Genomic DNA, 21,925 nt, shown 5'->3' on the forward strand with positions numbered 1-21,925 from the left:
GATTTAAGTCACTTTATCTAATTTTAGTTTTTATTGTGAAGTATACATAACAGAAGGCTGTATAAAACATAAGTACATTTTTAGGAATTATAGTTAAGCAAACACTTGATCACCACCTCTCAGGTTAGGAACTAAAGCATTGCCCAAAACTTAAATATGCATTCTCAGCAGAGGTATTGCCTTTTAAGGGTAAAAAATGGTTCTTGTGGGGTGGGGGTGAGAGGGCAAAAAAACCATTAGATAATACAATAGTTTGTGCCCTCCAAAGAGCCATAGAACATAAACTGTGGTATTAAATTTTCATGTGGAGGGGTAGGGTGAGAACATGATTAGGGGGAAAAAAAGGTCTTAAAGCGCCTTTGGGGTACAGTAATTACAATACGTTGAAAAACAGTGCCTTAGAAGCTCCTTGAATGAGTTTCTGTGATTCCATCTCCTCCAGCAAGAGGTAACCAGCATCCTAACTTGTAATAATCATTTACTTGTTTCACTTAAATTTTTTTCCTAGAAAATGAATTGTTAGGTTTTTTCATTTATATAAATGAGATTCAAAGTGTGTATTTTTTTCTGACTCACCCCTTGCTCATTCTTATATTTGTGAAATTCATTCATACTTTTGCATGTTGTTTTTCATTGTGTAATATTCCATAATTAATCCATTCCATAGTTGGAATTGAGTTTGAGTTGTTTACAGTTTGGGGCTAGCATAAATTATATGGCTAGAAAGATTCTTTTTTTTTCATTGTGTGTTTGTCATTTTTGTGGAATTTTTATTTTAACAGTTTTTCCACCTGATTCTCTTGCATTCTCTTTTTTTTTTTTTTTTTTTTTTTGGCTGCGTTGTGTCCTCGTTGCTGCACCGGGCTTTCTCCAGTTGTGGCAAGCCGGGGCTACTCTGTTGCGGTGTGTGGGCTTCTCATCGTGGTGGCTTCTCTTATTGTGGAGCATGGGCTCGAGTAGTGGCAGCACGCAGGCTTCAGTAGTTGTGGTTTGCGGACTCTAAAAGCGCAGGCTCATTAGTTGCGGTGCACGGGCTTAGTTGCTCTGTGGCATGTGGGATTTTCCCGGACCAGGGCTCGAACCCGTGTCCCCTGAACTGGCAGGCAGATTCTTAACCACTGCGCCACCAGGGAAGTCCCTATCTATTTGCCTGTTGATTATAAAATATATCTGTTATACAGATGCAAGAGTTTCTCTAGAGCAGTGCTGTCTAGTGCAAATATAATACAAACCGCATATGTTATTTAAAAATTTCTAGTAGCCATATTAAAAAGGTAAAAAGAAATATAAAATTAATTTTAATAATGTATTTTAACTAACCGACTGTATATATTCAAAATATTATCATTTTAAGGTGTAATCAGTATTAAGTTATTAATGAAATATTTTACATTTTCTTCATGCTGTCTTCAAAAGTGATGTGTTTTACTCTTACAGAATACGCTGTTTCCATAAATGCAAACACTTGATCTGCATTTACATTTCATAAAATTTACAGTTGATAAAGCAGCTTTGCATGCCCAGTTTGTAGCAAACACACTTTAAAATTTTCCAATAACTGGTTTGAAAATCCGTTTTGAAATTTAAATTAATTAAAATTAAATAAAAATTTTTAGTTCCCCAGTTGCATAGGCCACATTTAGGGAGCTAGTGGCTACCATATTGGACAGTGCAGATCTAGAGTATATATACAGTACCTATGACTGGAATTGCTAGGCCGTAAGATATTCAAATGTTTAACTTTTCTAGGTCATACCAAACAGTTTTTTACAGTGGTTTTGTTAAATCACATTCTCACCACCTGGGTGTGAAAGTGGAAGGCACATCATCACAATGTGTTTTCCCCAATTTTCACAATCTTGCAAGGTAGGTTTTAACCTCATGTTATATGAAGAAACTGAAGTTGAGCAAGATTTAAATGATTTGCACAGGATTTTACAGCTATTAATGGTGCATTCAGGGTTTGATGCCAGATCTGTACAGCACTTCCTTCAAGTGATCAGGATATCATTGTTTGATTTATGGCTATTCTGAAGTAGAAATAATTTTTAAGAGAAAATGAAGCTTCCCTAAAAATAGTGTTGTTCAACTTTTTGTTCTTCTTGAAAAGTCATTAAAATATTTAGTAAATGCCTATGAAGGGACTCTTACTGAAATATTTTAATTAGATAGAAGAGAAAATACATTGAATTTATTAAAGGAAATTTGTTTAGGAGAAATGAGTATAGGTATACGTTCATTTTTTTTTCAAAGATATATCTTCGAAATTACTTAATATTTTGAGCATAGTAGTATTGTAACTTTGAGACAGTCATCATACCATGGTAATATTTCAATTTTCATTTTCAAAATCAAGCTATTTAATCAAAATTTTTTTACCTTTGTTTTGTATTCTCTTCCAAGTACATTGATACTCAAGTACGTTTAATGTTCTAGAATTGACATTTGCCAAAATAAGAGTTTTCTTGTAATCTAAAGATTTTTGGAATGAAACGTTTAAAAAATATTTTTTGGAAAATATAGTTAGAAGAAGCCAACACTTTATCATTATAATTAAATGCTTCTAGAAGTCTTTCTTTTGTGATAATGTATTGAATCTCAAAAGTCAGACTGAAATCTGAAACCATAATTTGTTTCCTTTATATTATTGAATCCACCAAATAATAATGAAATAATGGATTAAATGTTTCATTCAAAGTTGTGAATGTTGTAGTTTTAACTTGTGTTTGGTAGGTGTTCATTTTTATTCTCTTTTAAATGTGAAAATCATCAACAATGTTTTTTGACATCTTAACATGTCTATAAATAAAAATATTAAGTGTTGGCTAATTTGTAAGAATTACTATGTACAGTTTTGTCCCCCATATTCTGGGAACTACTGTTTAATGAAATGAGCACTTCACATAATGTGTCTTTAGTATACACTATCTAATAATTACCTCTGTCTTCTAAAATTCAGTGTAAGAATCCTGCCTTATTATTGGACTTGTTTATAGTTATAAATGGTAATGATTATTGGTAATAATTATTTGGTTTGGTTTTATTTCTGGAAAGCGGTGATTATAGAATTGCTACTGCTAACCTTATACAAATTACAGTATAGCATTATTAATTCATACCCTATTAATTTGAAATTCATAACAATATAACTGGGGACTGAGCTCAAGTTTATTTTTGTATTATCTATAAAAATAACACTAGAGGGCTTCCCTGGTGGCGCAGTTGTCGGGAGCCCGCCTGCCGATGCAGGGGACGCGGGTTCGTGCCCCGGTCCGGGAGGGTCCTGCGTGCCGCAGAGCGGCTGGGCCTGTGGGCCATGGCCGCTGGGCCTGCGCGTCTGGAGCCTGTGCTCCTCAGCGGGAGGGGCCACAGCGGTGAGAGGCCCGCATACCGCAAAAACAAAAAACAAACAAAAACAAACAAACAAAAATAACACTAGAAAACTGAGATCCATTTTAGGGCAAACAATTATACTTCTTTACAGCCATTGTTTCAAATTCCTTATAAACAATACTGAAATGTATCAGAAAAGAGAATTTCTAATGATGTATAAATAATCAGCCAATTATTATTATATTCTAATTTGGACTAGCAGTCCTTAAATCACTTGGTAATTTCCTACTCAATGTTCAACTTTATTGCATTCTACAAGGACACCTACTGGCCATTCAAAATCAGCCATTAGTTCTCTAAGACAACTCTAGTAGGCTGCTTACATAATAAGAAGAAACACATACATACACACACAGAGACACATATACCCTGCATGAAAGCAGAGATTTGTTCACAGGTACTCACACTACAGAACTGCACGTAAAACAGAAGCAGAACTGTTCTTTGGACTGAGAGTATTATTCTTGCCAAAAGATAAAACGACCAAGAATGAAACATCAAGTATCAAAATTTTTATCTGAAACACTGATAAATATCTCAGTATGCTAAACATTTAAAAACAAACTCTAATGATCCAGCTCTCTTTACCAAATGACATGTGGAAAAAAATTTTTTTTCAATTTAGTTTCTGGGATACACTAATATAAATTATCAATAATAGAAAAAAAATCACATTTTAGAAAGTTTTTCTGACATGCAGTATTAAAATAAGCTCAGGAAAATGATACACTTGCTAATAAATACTACATGAGTCTTTATCTTCTAAGCTAAAGGCAACATTTCAATCAGCTCACATTTTAGAAATTTATAACACTTCCTTTAAAACTGCTTTCCAGTGAGCTTATAAAATCAAGTTTTTAATGTAGTCTGTCATTCCATAATACACACTGAATGGAATTCCTATTTTAATTCTGTATTTCATTGTGCAAATAATGAATTATAAAAACTTAGAAAAAACATGATAATCTACAATTAATTATGTCTGTAAATACATTTTACCTCCACCGGAGAGGTTCAAAGAACATACTTTTTAAACCTAAGAAATAAATAATTCAAACTGGTTTCTCAGACTCATAGAGCAAATTACTTAAAAAGAGGACTCTCCCCCCACCAAAATCAGACCACACCTAATTTTCAAAGTCTCTAACATCCACAATATTTAGGGGGTAAAAAAATCTACCAACTAATTTTCTAGTCATTTTCCAACTTGCACTTACCTCCTACTATAGATTTTTGAGGGTCTCCACTTTCCTGAAGATTAAAAGAAAAAGACTTGTTGTCAGCCTTGACCCTCAAAACAAATAAATTCACGAACTACAAAACGTGAACCTGGCCACGCTCATCTCAGACTAACACATCTCTCAACCCAAGTCCATATTTGGGATAAGCTCTTCGTGACTACTTTATCCTTCATGCTTCTTCGCCCACAGAGCCTGCCGGGGTACAAAACAGTCAAACCAACGAAAAAACTACCCTCACACATCAAGAGGTTGCAAGAACTCCTCTTCTATGAGGAGCAACCTGGTTGTTTGAGTAAATAACGGCCAAGGATTACATAATATACAGCTACGAAGACTTTCAAGGATCTGGCCGCCAATATATATCTTTCTTCTCCGCGTCCTCCGTTCCCACCCTGAGAAACGGCCCTAAGAAGAAGCAAGCCCTAGGATTTCTCTCAGGTGCCTGCAATGCCGCGCGTTCTCTTCTCTCTCGGAGCTCCGTGCAAGGAATTCTTCCAGCCCTCACGACGCCGTCTTACTCCGGCCTCTCTCCCGTCTCCGCCGGCGCCACCGCAGCCCCCCACGCCTGAGGCCCCTACGTCGCCCCGCAGGGCTCAGCCTCCACCCGCCTCGGCTGCCTTCTCCTCACGACCCTCCCAAGCTGCTAGCTGGTCTAGAGGTTCCGAAACCACCAACACCCAACGCTCCGGCTACCGCCTTCCCAGACCACCCTCGGCAGATCCCCTCTATAGTTCCTGTAGCCGGAGAAGAAGAAAATCCCTCCTATCTGGCACTCCGCGTCCCCCAGAGACAGCGCCGCCGCCTACCTGTCACCCCTCTGCCTCCGGCTTCTTACCGCCACCGCCACCGCCTCCCGCAGCAGCCTGCCAACTGCAGCGCAACAACTGGCCCTCCCATTGGGTGATTCCACGCTCCAACAACAGCACCGCTGATTGGCAGCAGTATGCCCGCGGCCCTCCCCCTGTGCAAAGTCTAAAGATTCCGGTCTCCGAGGAAGAACCACGTCGCCTTTTCCCCGCCCTGTGTTCTCCACAGTTTCTCTTACCTCGGTCAGACTCCGGATGCACAGATGTGCGGGGAAAATGTCCACTTCCAGCCTCCTTCATGTCACCTCCACCTGGTCCAGGAATCTGTGACCCAGGACCAGAATGTTAAATTTCTTCTCTGCTTTCCTGCCGTAAGGTACTCGAGGTGACAACTTCCGTTTCCGGTTGCCTCCGGCTGGTGGGGTGAATCTTGAGTGTCCTGAGAGGTCAGATTGCTGTCAGGTAAATAGGGGAGCTGGTGGTAGATCTCTTGATCGGGAATGAGAATGAGACTCTACTCCGGGGATTGTCGAAAAGGAGAGACTAAATAGAGAAGGATGATGAGAATGAGTAGCTCAAGAGGGAAGGAGATCGAAGAACTAGCAGGAGAGAACTATGAAGTCCTGGGGTCGTGAGGGGTGGTTGTAGAAGGATGCTGTGAGGATCACTGTGGTTGTTAAGTCCAGATGCTTTTTTTCCTCCTGTGTCACCCGCAACACCCCCCGCCCCGTGTTTTTTGGTTTATCTTTGAGTCGAATGAAGGCACAACCGCACTCAAATCGAAAATTTGTAAAATAGGGATACTTGTAATGCCTGCCTCACGAGTATGTATAGTACAGTTTTAAATAAGATTTTTCTGGTATGAAAGTTTATGACACAATGTTAAAAGGGTACAAAATCACATCAATTTTTAGTGTGATTACTATTAAATTGCATATACGCGGATACAGGGACTGGAAGGGACCCTAAAGGGGAAAACAGTTAATTTGTCTTTTATTTTCTAATGTTCTTATGGTACCATTTTTTAAATGAGGAGAAATTGGAATCTATACTTCAAAGTCTTCGGTAAACTGTGAAATTTCATATAGTGTAAGCGGCATTGCCCTTTTATTTCCTTCTTAGGGAAAGATGCCAACGCTGTTCCTGTACTAGAGCCAGCTCCCGTTAGTGGAGGTTGATATCCAACAAACTTGTAGGTTCACTCCAAACATAGGTAGATAGAAGGAGGTGAAAAAAAATTCATGATTACATGCTCTTTCCTTGTTGAACTTATTTCCTTGCTGTTCTTGTCTGAAAAGCTCTGAAAGGAAAATAGTCACCTCTTGTTGAGTCCTTGGCACGATTTAAGTCACTTTATCTAATTTTAGTTTTTATTGTGAAGTATACATAACAGAAGGCTGTATAAAACATAAGTACATTTTTAGGAATTATAGTTAAGCAAACACTTGATCACCACCTCTCAGGTTAGGAACTAAAGCATTGCCCAAAACTTAAATATGCATTCTCAGCAGAGGTATTGCCTTTTAAGGGTAAAAAATGGTTCTTGTGGGGTGGGGGTGAGAGGGCAAAAAAACCATTAGATAATACAATAGTTTGTGCCCTCCAAAGAGCCATAGAACATAAACTGTGGTATTAAATTTTCATGTGGAGGGGTAGGGTGAGAACATGATTAGGGGGAAAAAAAGGTCTTAAAGCGCCTTTGGGGTACAGTAATTACAATACGTTGAAAAACAGTGCCTTAGAAGCTCCTTGAATGAGTTTCTGTGATTCCATCTCCTCCAGCAAGAGGTAACCAGCATCCTAACTTGTAATAATCATTTACTTGTTTCACTTAAATTTTTTTCCTAGAAAATGAATTGTTAGGTTTTTTCATTTATATAAATGAGATTCAAAGTGTGTATTTTTTTCTGACTCACCCCTTGCTCATTCTTATATTTGTGAAATTCATTCATACTTTTGCATGTTGTTTTTCATTGTGTAATATTCCATAATTAATCCATTCCATAGTTGGAATTGAGTTTGAGTTGTTTACAGTTTGGGGCTAGCATAAATTATATGGCTAGAAAGATTCTTTTTTTTTCATTGTGTGTTTGTCATTTTTGTGGAATTTTTATTTTAACAGTTTTTCCACCTGATTCTCTTGCATTCTCTTTTTTTTTTTTTTTTTTTTTTTTTTTTGGCTGCGTTGTGTCCTCGTTGCTGCACCGGGCTTTCTCCAGTTGTGGCAAGCCGGGGCTACTCTGTTGCGGTGTGTGGGCTTCTCATCGTGGTGGCTTCTCTTATTGTGGAGCATGGGCTCGAGTAGTGGCAGCACGCAGGCTTCAGTAGTTGTGGTTTGCGGACTCTAAAAGCGCAGGCTCATTAGCTGTGGTGCACGGGCTTAGTTGCTCTGTGGCATGTGGGATTTTCCCGGACCAGGGCTCGAACCCGTGTCCCCTGAACTGGCAGGCAGATTCTTAACCACTGCGCCACCAGGGAAGTCCCTATCTATTTGCCTGTTGATTATAAAATATATCTGTTATACAGATGCAAGAGTTTCTCTAGAGCAGTGCTGTCTAGTGCAAATATAATACAAACCGCATATGTTATTTAAAAATTTCTAGTAGCCATATTAAAAAGGTAAAAAGAAATATAAAATTAATTTTAATAATGTATTTTAACTAACCGAGTGTATATATTCAAAATATTATCATTTTAAGGTGTAATCAGTATTAAGTTATTAATGAAATATTTTACATTTTCTTCATGCTGTCTTCAAAAGTGATGTGTTTTACTCTTACAGAATACGCTGTTTCCATAAATGCAAACACTTGATCTGCATTTACATTTCATAAAATTTACAGTTGATAAAGCAGCTTTGCATGCCCAGTTTGTAGCAAACACACTTTAAAATTTTCCAATAACTGGTTTGAAAATCCGTTTTGAAATTTAAATTAATTAAAATTAAATAAAAATTTTTAGTTCCCCAGTTGCATAGGCCACATTTAGGGAGCTAGTGGCTACCATATTGGACAGTGCAGATCTAGAGTATATATACAGTACCTATGACTGGAATTGCTAGGCCGTAAGATATTCAAATGTTTAACTTTTCTAGGTCATACCAAACAGTTTTTTACAGTGGTTTTGTTAAATCACATTCTCACCACCTGGGTGTGAAAGTGGAAGGCACATCATCACAATGTGTTTTCCCCAATTCTCACAATCTTGCAAGGTAGGTTTTAACCTCATGTTATATGAAGAAACTGAAGTTGAGCAAGATTTAAATGATTTGCACAGGATTTTACAGCTATTAATGGTGCATTCAGGGTTTGATGCCAGATCTGTACAGCACTTCCTTCAAGTGATCAGGATATCATTGTTTGATTTATGGCTATTCTGAAGTAGAAATAATTTTTAAGAGAAAATGAAGCTTCCCTAAAAATAGTGTTGTTCAACTTTTTGTTCTTCTTGAAAAGTCATTAAAATATTTAGTAAATGCCTATGAAGGGACTCTTACTGAAATATTTTAATTAGATAGAAGAGAAAATACATTGAATTTATTAAAGGAAATTTGTTTAGGAGAAATGAGTATAGGTATACGTTCATTTTTTTTTCAAAGATATATCTTCGAAATTACTTAATATTTTGAGCATAGTAGTATTGTAACTTTGAGACAGCCTTCATACCATGGTAATATTTCAATTTTCATTTTCAAAATCAAGCTATTTAATCAAAATTTTTTTACCTTTGTTTTGTATTCTCTTCCAAGTACATTGATACTCAAGTACGTTTAATGTTCTAGAATTGACATTTGCCAAAATAAGAGTTTTCTTGTAATCTAAAGATTTTTGGAATGAAACGTTTAAAAAATATTTTTTGGAAAATATAGTTAGAAGAAGCCAACACTTTATCATTATAATTAAATGCTTCTAGAAGTCTTTCTTTTGTGATAATGTATTGAATCTCAAAAGTCAGACTGAAATCTGAAACCATAATTTGTTTCCTTTATATTATTGAATCCACCAAATAATAATGAAATAATGGATTAAATGTTTCATTCAAAGTTGTGAATGTTGTAGTTTTAACTTGTGTTTGGTAGGTGTTCATTTTTATTCTCTTTTAAACGTGAAAATCATCAACAATGTTTTTTGACATCTTAACATGTCTATAAATAAAAATATTAAGTGTTGGCTAATTTGTAAGAATTACTATGTACAGTTTTGTCCCCCATATTCTGGGAACTACTGTTTAATGAAATGAGCACTTCACATAATGTGTCTTTAGTATACACTATCTAATAATTACCTCTGTCTTCTAAAATTCAGTGTAAGAATCCTGCCTTATTATTGGACTTGTTTATAGTTATAAATGGTAATGATTATTGGTAATAATTATTTGGTTTGGTTTTATTTCTGGAAAGCGGTGATTATAGAATTGCTACTGCTAACCTTATACAAATTACAGTATAGCATTATTAATTCATACCCTATTAATTTGAAATTCATAACAATATAACTGGGGACTGAGCTCAAGTTTATTTTTGTATTATCTATAAAAATAACACTAGAGGGCTTCCCTGGTGGCGCAGTTGTCGGGAGCCCGCCTGCCGATGCAGGGGACGCGGGTTCGTGCCCCGGTCCGGGAGGGTCCTGCGTGCCGCAGAGCGGCTGGGCCTGTGGGCCATGGCCGCTGGGCCTGCGCGTCTGGAGCCTGTGCTCCTCAGCGGGAGGGGCCACAGCGGTGAGAGGCCCGCATACCGCAAAAACAAAAAACAAACAAACAAAAACAAACAAACAAAAATAACACTAGAAAACTGAAACCTTTATATACCCATTGGGGGCATATTTTATTAAAGCAAATTTATCGATTAAAAAGGGGTCCCACGGGCTTCCCTGGTGGCGCAGTGGTTGAGAATCCGCCTGCCGATGCAGGGGACATGGGTTCGTGCCCCGGTCCGGGAAGATCCCACATGCCGTGGAGCTGCTGGGCCCGTGAGCCATGGCCACTGAGCCTGTGCGTCCGGAGCCTGTGCTCCATAACGGGAGAGGCCACAACAGTGAGAGGCCCGCGTAGCACACACACACAAAAAATAAATAAAATAAAATAAAATAAAATAAAAAGGGGTCCTAAGGACTCTATTAATGGAAGAGTATGTTAAAAAAAAAGAATACTTATACTTAATATATGTATATCTGAATCAGTTTGCTGTACACATGAAACTAACACAACATTGTAGATCAACTATATTTCAATAAAAATTTTTTTAAAAAGTCTCTGTTGATCTACATCAAGAGTTAGCAGGGCTTCTCTGGTGGCGCAGTGGTTGAGAGTCCGCCTGCCGATGCGGGGGACACGGGTTCGTGCCCCGGTCCGGGAAGATCCCACATGCCGCGGAGCGGCTGGGCCCGTGAGCCATGGCCGCTGAGCCTGCGCGTCCGGAGCCTGTGTTCCGCAACGGGAAAGGCCACAACAGTGAGAGGCCCACGTACCAAAAAAAAAAAAAAAAAGTAAAAAGAAAAAAAAGAGTTAGCAAACTAGAGACTTCCCTGGTGGCACAGTGGTTAAGAATCCGCCTGCTAATTCAGGGAACATGGGTTCGAGCCCTGGTCCAGGAAGATCCCACATGCCGCGGAGCAGGTAAGCCTGTGAGCCACAACTACTGAGCCTTCGCTCTGGAGCCCGCGAGCCACAGCTACTGAAGCCCATGCACCTAGAGCCTGTGCTCTGCAAAAAGAGAAGCCACTGCAATGAGAAGCCCGCACACTGCAATGAAGAGTAGCCCTTGCTCGCCACAACTAGAGAAAGCCCGTGCACAACAAGGAAGACCCAATGCAGCCAAAAATAAATAAATAAATTTATTTATTTATTTTTTTTAAAAAAAGAGTTAGCAAACTACAGCCTGCTGGCCAAATTCAGCCCCTTGCCTGTTTTTATGTGGCCAGTGAGTTAAGAAGGGTTTTTACAGATGAACACTTGCAATCAATTTGATACTAAGGAACACTAAACTTTGAGCCTCAGTTAAGCAAAATGGTATCCCCCGAAAAAGGAATTGCATTTTTTCATCAGAAGACTTGTATTATAAAAAATTATACTCAGTTGTTATATTTTGAATTTTATCAATAAATATTTATGGAAATTTGTTTTCTCTCCTGTTATATAAAGTACCTACATAATAACCTTGATTTTACCTCTTGGCCAACAGAGCCTAAAATATTTACTATGTGGCTCTTTACAGAAAACGTTCATGTAAACGTTCATACTGCATTTTTAAAGAATCATCTGAAGAAAGCACGTAACAAAACAGTATGTACAACATTTTTGTTATAGATATTCATGCATTACGAAAGACTGAAAAGAAGGAAACAGTATTGCTTAAAAGTTAGGAGCAAGGGCTCTGAAATGAAACTGCCATGTTCAAAACCCAGTTGTACCATTAACTACTTCTGTTGCCTTCAGAAAGTTACTTACTTTCTTGGAGCCTCATTGTCTTCATCTATAAAATGGGGATAATAATAGTAATTTAAGTTCAAAGAGTTGTTTTAGGAATAATGTGGAGTCAAGACAATTAAAGCATTTTATCACAGTGCACCTGGCACATAGGGCATGATAAATATTTGCTATTATTATAATGAAGAAAGAAACCAAATAGTAAATGGTTATCTCTTAGTGATGGGATTACCGATTATTTTTCTTTTTTATATTTTGCATATGTATATTTCCAAACTGTGAACATGTACTAGTTATGTAAAGAGACACTGTTTTATAAAATTTCTTAGCTTCGAATTTTCAAGTATTTATATTGCCTTTCTTTTTAAAACATTAACTTTAAATGTTTTACCTTAAAACATAAATAGTAAACTTGGGTACTTGATATCTACAATATATGTATTTCTCCCTTAAATTAATCTTTTCCTGTAGACATGGCCCATGGACATGGACATGAACATGGTCATAGTAAAATGGAACTTCCAGATTATAAACAATGGAATATAGAAGGGACACCATTAGAAACTGTCCAGGAGAAGCTGGCTGCACGAGGGCTAAGGGATCCATGGGGCCGGTAAGAATAATTAAATAATTTAAATAGAACTTATCCTAGAGAAGCAGTATCTATGTTCCTTTTCAATGTATTCTCTTTTTTAAAAAATAATTGAAAATGGCCTTTTACATTTAAGTTTTAACATCAGCTTTATTAAAATACCACTTATATACAGTAAAATTCACCCCACTTTAAGTGTATCATTCCATGAGTTTTGAGAGATGTGTGCAGTTACGTGTGCAGTTATGTGACTACCACCACAATCATGGTGCAGAATACTTCTAGAATACCAAAAAGTTCCCTGATGATCCTTTGCACTCAGTGTTATCCTACCCCTGGTTCCTGGCAACCCTTGATCTGCTTTTTCAATTAGAATCATACAGTCTGTAGTCTTGTTCTGGCCACTTTCACTTATCATAGTGCTTTTGAGACATTGTTAACTTTTATCCATAGTTCCTTCCTTTTTTATTGCTGAGTACTACATTGTATGCATATACCTCATTTTGTTTACTGTTCACCAGTTGATGGCCATCTGACTTGTTTCCAGTTTTTGGCTATTATGAGTAAAGTTGCTTTAAACATTCAAGTACAAGTCTGTGTGAACATATGCTTTCATTTCTCTTGGGTAAATACCTAACAGTGGGATTTCTGAATCATTTGAAAAGTGTATTTTTTTTAAATAAAAAACTGCCAAACTGTTTTACAAAGTGGCTGTACCATTTTGCATTCCCGCCAACAATGCATGAGAATTTCAATTGCTCAATGTCGTCCACAATACTTGGTATTATCAGCCTTTTCATTTTAGCCATCCTAGTGAATGTGATAGTAATATCTCTTTGGGTTTTAATTTGCATTTCCATGAAGAATGAAGATCATGAGAATCTTTTCATATGCTTGTCATTTGTATATTTTCTTTGGTGCAATGTTTATTCAGATCTTTTGCCCATTCTATTTATTAGAGTGTTTGTCTTTTATTGGATTATAAGAGTTGTCTATATATTTTTAATATAAGTCCTTTATCAGATAAAAGTTTTGCAGATGTTTTTCCCAGAGTGTGGCTTATCTTTTCATTTTCTTTTTTTAAAAATAAATTTATTTATTTATTTATTTATTTTTGGCTGCATTGGGTCTTCATTGCTGCACTCAGGCTTTCTCTAATTGCAGTGAGCGGGGGCTACTCTTCATTGCGGTGCGCAGGCTTCGCATTTCGGTGGCTTCTCTTGTTGCACAGCACAGGCTCTAGGCACGCAGGCTTCTGTAGTTGTGGCCTGCAGGCTCAGTAGTTGTGGCTTGCAGGCTCTAGAGCACAGGCTCAGTAGTTGTGGTGCACAGGCTTAGTTGCTCTGCAGCATGTGGGATCTTCCCGGACCAGGGATCGAACCCATGTCCCCTGCATTGGCAGGCAGATTCTCAACCACTGTTCCACCAGGGAAGTCCCTCTTTTCATTTTCTTAATGATGTCTTTCAAAGAGTTTTAAATTTTGCTGAAGTCCCAATTTAGCATTTTTTTCTTTTATGGTTTGTGCTTTTTGCATCCTAAGATTTTCTCCTTATCTTCTTCTGGAAGCTTTTATAGTGTTTTTTCTTACATTGAGGCATATGATCCATTTGAGTTAATTTTTATGTCATATGAGGTAAGGATGAAGGTTAATGTCTTTGCATATGAACCTCCAGTTGTTCTAGCACCATATATTTTATATATATATATATAGCACCATATATTATGTATATAATATATATTATATATATAATATATATTATATATATATATATATACTTCCCCATTAATTGACTTTGACACTATTGTCAAAAGTCAGTTGACAATATCCGTACAGTCTACTTCTGGATTCTTTTCTGTTACTGTGATCAATATACCTATTTTATGTCAATACCACACTGTCTTCAAATCAGGTAGTATAAAATAAGATGTCCAACTTTTTAAAAAAATTGTTTTAGCTACTCCAAATTCTTGTATTTATATTTAAATTTTAGAATGAGCTTTTCAGTTTTTATAAAAAGCCTGCTTGGAATTTAATTGGGATCACCTTGAATCTTTAGCTCAGTTGAGGATAACTGCTGTCTTAACAATATTGTCTTCTAGTCCATGGACAGTTTAGATCCTCTTTAATTTTCTCAGCAGTGTTCATACAGTCTTGTACATATTTTGTTGAATTTATCCTGACTTATTCCATATTTTTTATGCTATTGTAAACAGTATTTTTAAACTTCAATTTCTAGTTGTTCATTGCTAATATATAAAAATATAATTGCTTTTTATATATTGAATTTATATCTTGTTACCTTGCTAAATTCACTTTTTAGTTCTAGCAGACGTTTCTTACAGATTCCTTAGAATTTACTTCATAGAAGATCATTTAGTCTACAAAGACAATGTTACTTGTTTTTCGATCTATAACCTTTTAATTTCTTTTTCTTGCATTATTGCATGGGCTAACACTACTAGTATAATGTTGAATAAAAGTGGTGTATTTGAACATCCTAGCTTTATTCCTAATTGGGGAAAGCATTCAGTCTTTCATCATTAAGTGTAATGTTAGTTGTAGGATGTTCAGAGATGCCTTTCATCAAGTTGAGGAATTTCTCTTCTATTCCTGGGTTACTATGAGTTACTATTATTATTGTTATTGTTACTAATAGGTGTTGAATTTTGTTAAATGCTTTTCCTACATCTATTAAGACGCTCACCTCTTTTTTTATTCTGTTAATATGGCGAGTTAGTTTTATTCATTTTCAGATGTTATACCAATCTTGCATTCTTTTGAGGTAAACCCTACTTCATCGTGATATATTATCCTTTTAAATATTGCTGCATTAAATTTTCTAAATTTTTGTTAAGAATATTTGCATCTATGTTGATGAGGAATATTAATCTGTAGTTTTCTTCTAATGTCTTGTCTGGTTTTGGTGTCTTAAATTAGATTTGATTCGCTTTCGTAAGTCAGATTTTTAGAGTTAAGTGGGTTTTGTTCCTTAAAACATGATTTTTTCTACTCATTTATCCCTGTGAGAGAAGACTATTTTTCACTAGAGCGCTCTGATTTGTTTCCTTCTCTGTTCAGGATACTCAAAAGAATGATTGCCAGAGCACGAAATTAGTCTACTAAAGTTCCGGCTTCTATGACAGGGAAAATCAATGATCCTCTTGAATAGTAATAGTATTATCGAGTGTTACTTACTCTTTGTGCCAAAATACATCATACATTACTCTGTTTAATCTTTATAATAATGCTATAAGTTAAATAGTAATCATTATTGAGTAGAAGAAACAGGCCCCAACAGGTTAAGTAACTTGCGGAGCCCAAGTTGTGTATCTAGTATGGCAGAGCAAAGATTAATACCCAGGTCTCTTAACTTCCTCTTTCCATGAAGCTGTAATGACTAGTATGAGCAAAGCTACACAACTGACCTGTGATGGATAGGCCAAGGTGAGCCTTGCATTTGAGAATTCTGTAAAATCCTGAGTACTATGACTGTGAAATATGAAATCAAGTGTTTTCTCTTGTATTTCATGTACGTAATGTGGGCATATAGATCTAATTATCTTATGCCAAAGAAAGATTCCTATTGTGATCCACTTAGATTATCTTATATAAGGTTGCATATAAGTCTGTTAGAAAGATGAAATCAAATATATTTTACTCAATGAATGTATGTAAGTCATATGTGAATATAATTTTCCCCTTTTTTTTCCTCTAGCAATGAAGCTTGGAGATACACGGGTGGCTTTGCAAATAATGTTTCCTTTGTTGGTGCATTATTAAAAGGATTCAAATGGGGATTTGCTGCATTTGTGGTAGCTGTAGGGGCTGAATATTACCTGGAGTCCCAGAAAAAAGATAAGAAGCATCACTGAAGATAATACCTGGAATTATCTTTTAATGTCTTCTTAACTCTCTTATAAAAAGAAGATTTCTTCACTGTAGCCTACTCATCTGTGTGTTTGTTCCTTAAAGAATACTAGTAAGATTTAATAAAGTAAGAGAACATGTACCAGTCTGCTTTGTCATTCTTTAAAAAAAAAAAGTGTCTCCAGCCATATCAGATTTGGTTTGGAATACTTGGGGGGTTGAGGACTGGCAGCAGTACATTCTGCAAATAGCAGACAGCCAGCATATATTTGAACAAATGGGTATGTTCTAATAGTTTTTTTTTTTAATTTTTAAAATTGTGATAAAATTTGCCATCTTGTTTTTAAGTGAACAGTCAGTGACATTAAATATATTAATAATGTTGTGCTACCATCACCACCATCCGTTTCCATAACTTTTTATCTTTTAAAACTGAAAGTCTATGCCCATTAATTAATAACCCCTCATTCTGCCTTCCCCTCAGCCTCTGGCAACCATCATTCTACTTTCTGTCTCTGTGATTTTTGACTAAGTACCTCATATAAGTAGAATCATTCAGAATCTGTCTTTTCGTGACTGGCTTATTTCATTTCGCATATTGTCCTCAAGGTTCATCTGTGTTGCATGGGTCAGAATTTCCTTTCTTTTTAAGGCCGAATAATATTCCATTTTGTGTACATAGCACATTTTGCTTATCCATTCATTCATTGATGGACACTTGGGTTGCTTCCACATTTTAGCTGTTGTGAATAATACTGCTCTGAGCACAGGTGTACTCTAACAGATTTTTTTTTTTTTTTGGCTGCACCTTGCGGCATGTGGGATCTTAGTTTCCTGATCAGGGATTGAACCCGTGCCCCCTGCCATGGAAGCACGGAGTCTTAACAACTGGACCACCAAAGAAGTCCCCAGATTTTTATTTTTAATTTTAAAAATATTTTTAACAATATTTATTTATGTATTTGGCTGCGTCAGGTCTTAGTTGCAGCACGTGAGATCTTCATCACAGCATGTGGAATCTTTCCTTGCGGTGTGTGGGCTTCTCTCTAATTGTGGCGTTCAGACTCCAGAGCGTGTGGGCTCAGTAGTTGCAGCACACGGGCTCTCTAGTTGTGGTGCACGGGCTCTAGAGCGCACAGGTTCAGTAGTTGCGGCGCACGGACTTAGTTGCCCCGTGGCATGTGGGATCTTTAGTTCCCTGACCAGGGATCGAACCTGCATCCCCTGCATTGGAAGGCTGGACCACCAAGGAAGTCCCCAGATTTTTTTTTAAAATAAATTTATTTATCTTTGGCTGCAATGGGTCTTCATTGCTGTGCGTGGGCTTTCTCTAGTTGCAGTGAGTGGGGGCTACTCTTCGTTGCAGTGCACTGGCTTCTTATTGCGGTGGCTTCTGTTGTTGCAGAGCAGGGGCTCTAGGTGCGTGGGCTTCAGTAGTTGTGGCACACAGGCTTCAGTAGTTGTGGCTCGCGGGCTCTAGAGCACAGGCTCTGTAGAGCATTCTTTTCAAATGAACATGGAACATTTACCACAACAGACTATATTCTGGGCCATAAAACTATATTTAAGAGGATTGAAACAACACAAAGTATATTCTTAGACCATGAAGAAATTAGACTAAAAATAACATCTGAAAAATCTACAAGTATTTGGAAATTGGACAGCACACTTGTAAATACCCCCTGCTCAAAAAAGTCTAGGTATATTAGAAAATATCTTTAACTGAATAAAATGAAAACACAAATAGCAAAATTTGTGACATGCAGCTAATAAGATTGATCTCTAGCTAGACTGATGAGAAAAAAGACACAAATTAGGAATACTAGTAATGAAAGAAGAGACATCGCTACAGATCCCTTAGAGACATTAAAACAATGAAAATAATATTTATTGGCAACTTTATGCAAATAAACTGATGAAATTGACTACATCCTTATGAGACAAACTACCAAAGCTCACTAAAGATGTAAATAACCTGAATAGCCATATATATATATTAAAGAAATTGAATCTCTGGTTAATTGTAAATTCATTTGCTGGGTTAGGTAGCGAAAAGATGGAAAGTGCAGTGCTTGATACATTAATAGTAGAGAATAACAGTAGTTTTGTTCTCAAATCTTAGAATTGATTTTTCTTATCCATCAATATTTGCTGGAAGCAAGAAATAAAGTTTTCTTTATATTTTAATTTGAAAATTATTGCCTGAATACCTTAGGAGTTGCAAAGCATACAAACGACTGTCATCTGAGCTGTTGCCATTACTTGAACTAGAACCAATTAAATGTGACACTCGTTCTTAAAATGACCAAAGTACATTTGAGAGTAATGCTAATTGTGTGTCTGCTAGCCTCATGAATAAGCACTGTAGATGATTATTAAAAGGGTTATTAGCCCTTTTCTGTACGTTGGCCAAGTTCATAGTAAAGTAACAAAACCTAAGATGGCATAGCTAGTAAGTTCTAGAGTTAGATTTGAATCCAGGTCGGACTCCACAGCCCATAGTTACCACTAAATTATGTTACCTATCATGTTGTATCTGATTACTACTATAAGATGCCATAAAATTATCGTTTTGGATCTTTTCTCAGTGCTACTTTCTAATTACGCTTGAAGTAACCAGTAGGGATTTTTAAAAATCTAAAATATGGCAGGTAATATTTTATGAAAAAGAAAATAATGAATACAGTCATTTTACTGTACACTTGTACTTTGAAGGGAACTCTGTTTTGATACACCTAATGAAACAGATTTAGACATTTTTTTTAAAGTAACATGAGGACTTTGGAGGGACAAGTTGGCACAGAAAATGTGTATAAAGACAAAACCATGGAAAGAATAAGAATTTATCCAAGTGGGCAATTAATATGATGGAAGAAACATATTAGAAGAAAATAAAAAAGGAAAAGAAGGGGTTGTAGGATTATGGACCTGATGGAAGCAGCAGAGACAAGCAGAACTTGCACGATAGGATGTATTCACAATCATCTACTCGCTGCTTCAATCAAATATAGACCTTAATGATACTGTGAAAAGGAAGGTACTTTACATTGGGTTTTAACAGTCAGTCTACATATTAACATAAATTTGTTTAAGTTTGGAGAGAGAGGACATTGGTAAGGCTTGCTTGGTTAGGGACTAGATAAAACTATTCCAGTAGAAATAAATTGAGTCTTACCCTTCATTCTTCTCTTCCTCTTTCCTATCACTGATCATATTTGTCATTTTTCTTTTTAAAAATTTGGGTATCAGAGAATAGACAGACATTTTCTAAGACGGTAGTTCCCCAAATGGGATACACACAACTAATGGGATGTACGAGACTATGCATTGATGTGAGAAGAGAAGAAATTTAAACATATTTACTTTCGTGTTTAATAAAAATGAATTCAATTTTGCTAATGTTTAACGTACAGACAGTGGGGTTTTCCCTTATTTGGTGGCTACCAAGTGATCACATAGAATTGTTGGTAACTAAGGTATCCTGAGGGGAAAGTGGGAGTTCTGCCCTCCAAAGGGGAGAACAAAGGGACTTTTCAGTGGATTGCTACAGATTGTACTTTATATGTACTTGGTTCTGGGAATTTATTATCTACTAGTTTTACTAAACTAAACTTCGTGAAGTGGGTAAGTGCCTTAAAAAGATTTTTTACAAAGAAGCTGCTAATAGTGATATGCATGAACAAGCAAACAAGAAGAAAATAAGTTATGAACTCTTCATCAGCAACATTACCAGGTAAATTACAATGAGCTAACCATGAAAAAAAAGACAACCAAAAAAAAAAAAGATCAAAATATGGATTGGACCCACTGTTAGTACAATAAACCTTGCCCTAAGGGTATATAAATCTGATATATTAACTAATGATGGCATGTAGTCCTTTTTAAAAAATATTTATTTATTTATTTGGCTACGTCGGGTCTTAGCTGAGGCACGCGGGATCTTCGTTATCGCGTGCGGGCTGTTTGTTGCATCTTGCGGGATCTTTAGTTGTGGCATGTGGAATCTTTAGTTGCTGGCATGCTGGCTCTTAGTTGTGGCATGTGGGATCTAGTTCCCTGACCAGGAATCGAACCCGGGCCCCCAGCATGGGAGTGCGGGGTCTTAACCTCTGGACCACCAGGGAAGTCCCCATGTAGTCTTCATGATTAGGAAAACATTTAAAATTATGTTTGACAAAAATTACTAAAATTGGGGACTTCCCTGGTGGTCCAGTTGTTAAGGCTCTGTGCTTCCACTGCAGGGGGCCTGGGTTCCGTCCCTGGTCTGAGAACTAAGATCCCACATGCCGTGCGGTAAGGCCAAAAAAATTACTAAAATTGACTGTAGTGATGGTACACATATCTGTGAATATAATAATAACCACTGAATTCAGCACTTTAAAAAATTGTGTAAAAATTGTGTTTAATCTTTGTGTTACCCTTAATTTCTGTATTTGTGTATTCTTAATGTCGATGATAATATTTACATATTACATATAAAATGTTAAGACAAAGACGGGGATTTAATGTACTTTCTCCTCAGAGTATTCAGCTGTCATTAAAAAATAGCATTCAGAGGACTCATCAGATTTTTAAAGTTTTTTTTTTTTAATGTATAGTTTATAATATAAAACCCGGGTAGTTTAGCAACAAAAATTAAATGTTATTTCATGATGGCCTCTCACTCAGCTGGCAACATGAGTTTCAAAATTTGATGTAATCCTCATGGGTCCTCAGAATCTCTAGAATTTCAAGGTATTCAAATTAAACAGCTATACTATTGAGAGTAGAATCGTCCACTTGAGTCCTAATTTACCTCAATATCAGTTAGCAGAGAGAAATGGGGTGGTTTTTTTGCTTTTGTTTTTATTATTTTTTTGGGTCAGAGAATCAGCTTCAGGAACTCAGAAAATAGACCACACAATGGAAATTGCATTGCCTGCCAATAATTATATTGAAAAGGATCTATTGCAGAGTGTTATTTTAACACATTATGTTATATATTAAATATATAATATACTTTATTTTTATATAGTATTACATTTATCATATATTATAAATATAATATTCAAAATGCTTAACTCATTAATTTATTAAATGCCATATATTGTATTAGATTGAATTAACTTTGACACATATAACAATTTAAAACTGGCTTTAGCTATTTAAAAACAACAACAACAATAACAAAATTCCTTGTCTCAAGGAATATTTTTCTGTTGAATCTCACATAAAAAAAAATTAAAAAAAAAAAACCTCTTTTGAAATGTGGCCCCAAGTTACAAAACTACCTAAAAAGGATTGCTAAAGACTTATGTTTCTGGAAATCCATTGCAAAATAAGAACATTAAGTACATTTAAGATGTAAATCAGAAGATTTTGTGCCATTTGGAAAAGTCATATATTTTCATTTTGTGTTTTAAAACTGAAAGAATAATTCTTAATAATGTTCCAAAGAGCGCCCTGCAAAGTAAATTATGACTGGAAAGAAATATTTTACATGTAGATTTTTATCAATTAGAGTATTTGTAAATTATTAATTAAATCTCATTATAAATAAAGCATTTAATACCCCATGCAAATGTTCCACCTACTTTAATTTTAATTGCTCCGTTCCCA

At 36.2% G+C, this 21,925-nt stretch overlaps 1 protein-coding gene across 11 annotated transcripts; it reads left to right on the plus strand.

The window, feature by feature from the left end:
* The first annotated feature begins 4,458 nt into the window (after window positions 1–4,458).
* Window positions 4,459–16,469, plus strand: NDUFB3 (NADH:ubiquinone oxidoreductase subunit B3). 11 transcript variants are annotated; one of them, XM_028480724.2, is made up of 5 exons: window positions 5,854–5,902; window positions 6,563–6,632; window positions 11,655–11,722; window positions 12,338–12,479; window positions 16,176–16,469. In XM_028480724.2, the coding sequence occupies exons 4-5, from the start codon at window positions 12,340–12,342 to the stop codon at window positions 16,330–16,332; spliced, it is 297 nt and encodes a 98-aa protein (XP_028336525.1). In that variant the 5' UTR covers window positions 5,854–5,902; window positions 6,563–6,632; window positions 11,655–11,722; window positions 12,338–12,339; the 3' UTR covers window positions 16,333–16,469. The 11 variants fall into 11 exon arrangements, 4 of the variants coding, with proteins under 4 accessions (XP_007108204.1, XP_007108205.1, XP_028336525.1 ...); XM_007108143.4 differs by lacking the exon at window positions 6,563–6,632 and having other exon boundaries at window positions 5,802–5,902; XR_008618983.1 differs by lacking the exons at window positions 12,338–12,479; window positions 16,176–16,469 and having other exon boundaries at window positions 4,459–5,902; window positions 6,563–6,653; window positions 11,655–11,727.
* Window positions 16,470–21,925: the final 5,456 nt, after the last annotated feature.

Source organism: Physeter macrocephalus, chromosome 2 (assembly GCF_002837175.3).
Source record: "Physeter macrocephalus isolate SW-GA chromosome 2, ASM283717v5, whole genome shotgun sequence".
Lineage (NCBI taxonomy): Eukaryota > Metazoa > Chordata > Mammalia > Artiodactyla > Physeteridae > Physeter > Physeter macrocephalus.

Bases quoted from the DNA above. Each gene is read 5' to 3' on its own strand.
- NDUFB3 (XM_007108142.4), top strand. From the start codon at position 12,340: ATGGCCCATGGACATGGACATGAACATGGTCATAGTAAAATGGAACTT. The intron at 12,480-16,175 runs GTAAGAATAATT...TTTTTCCTCTAG, and splicing joins CTAAGGGATCCATGGGGCCG to CAATGAAGCTTGGAGATACA.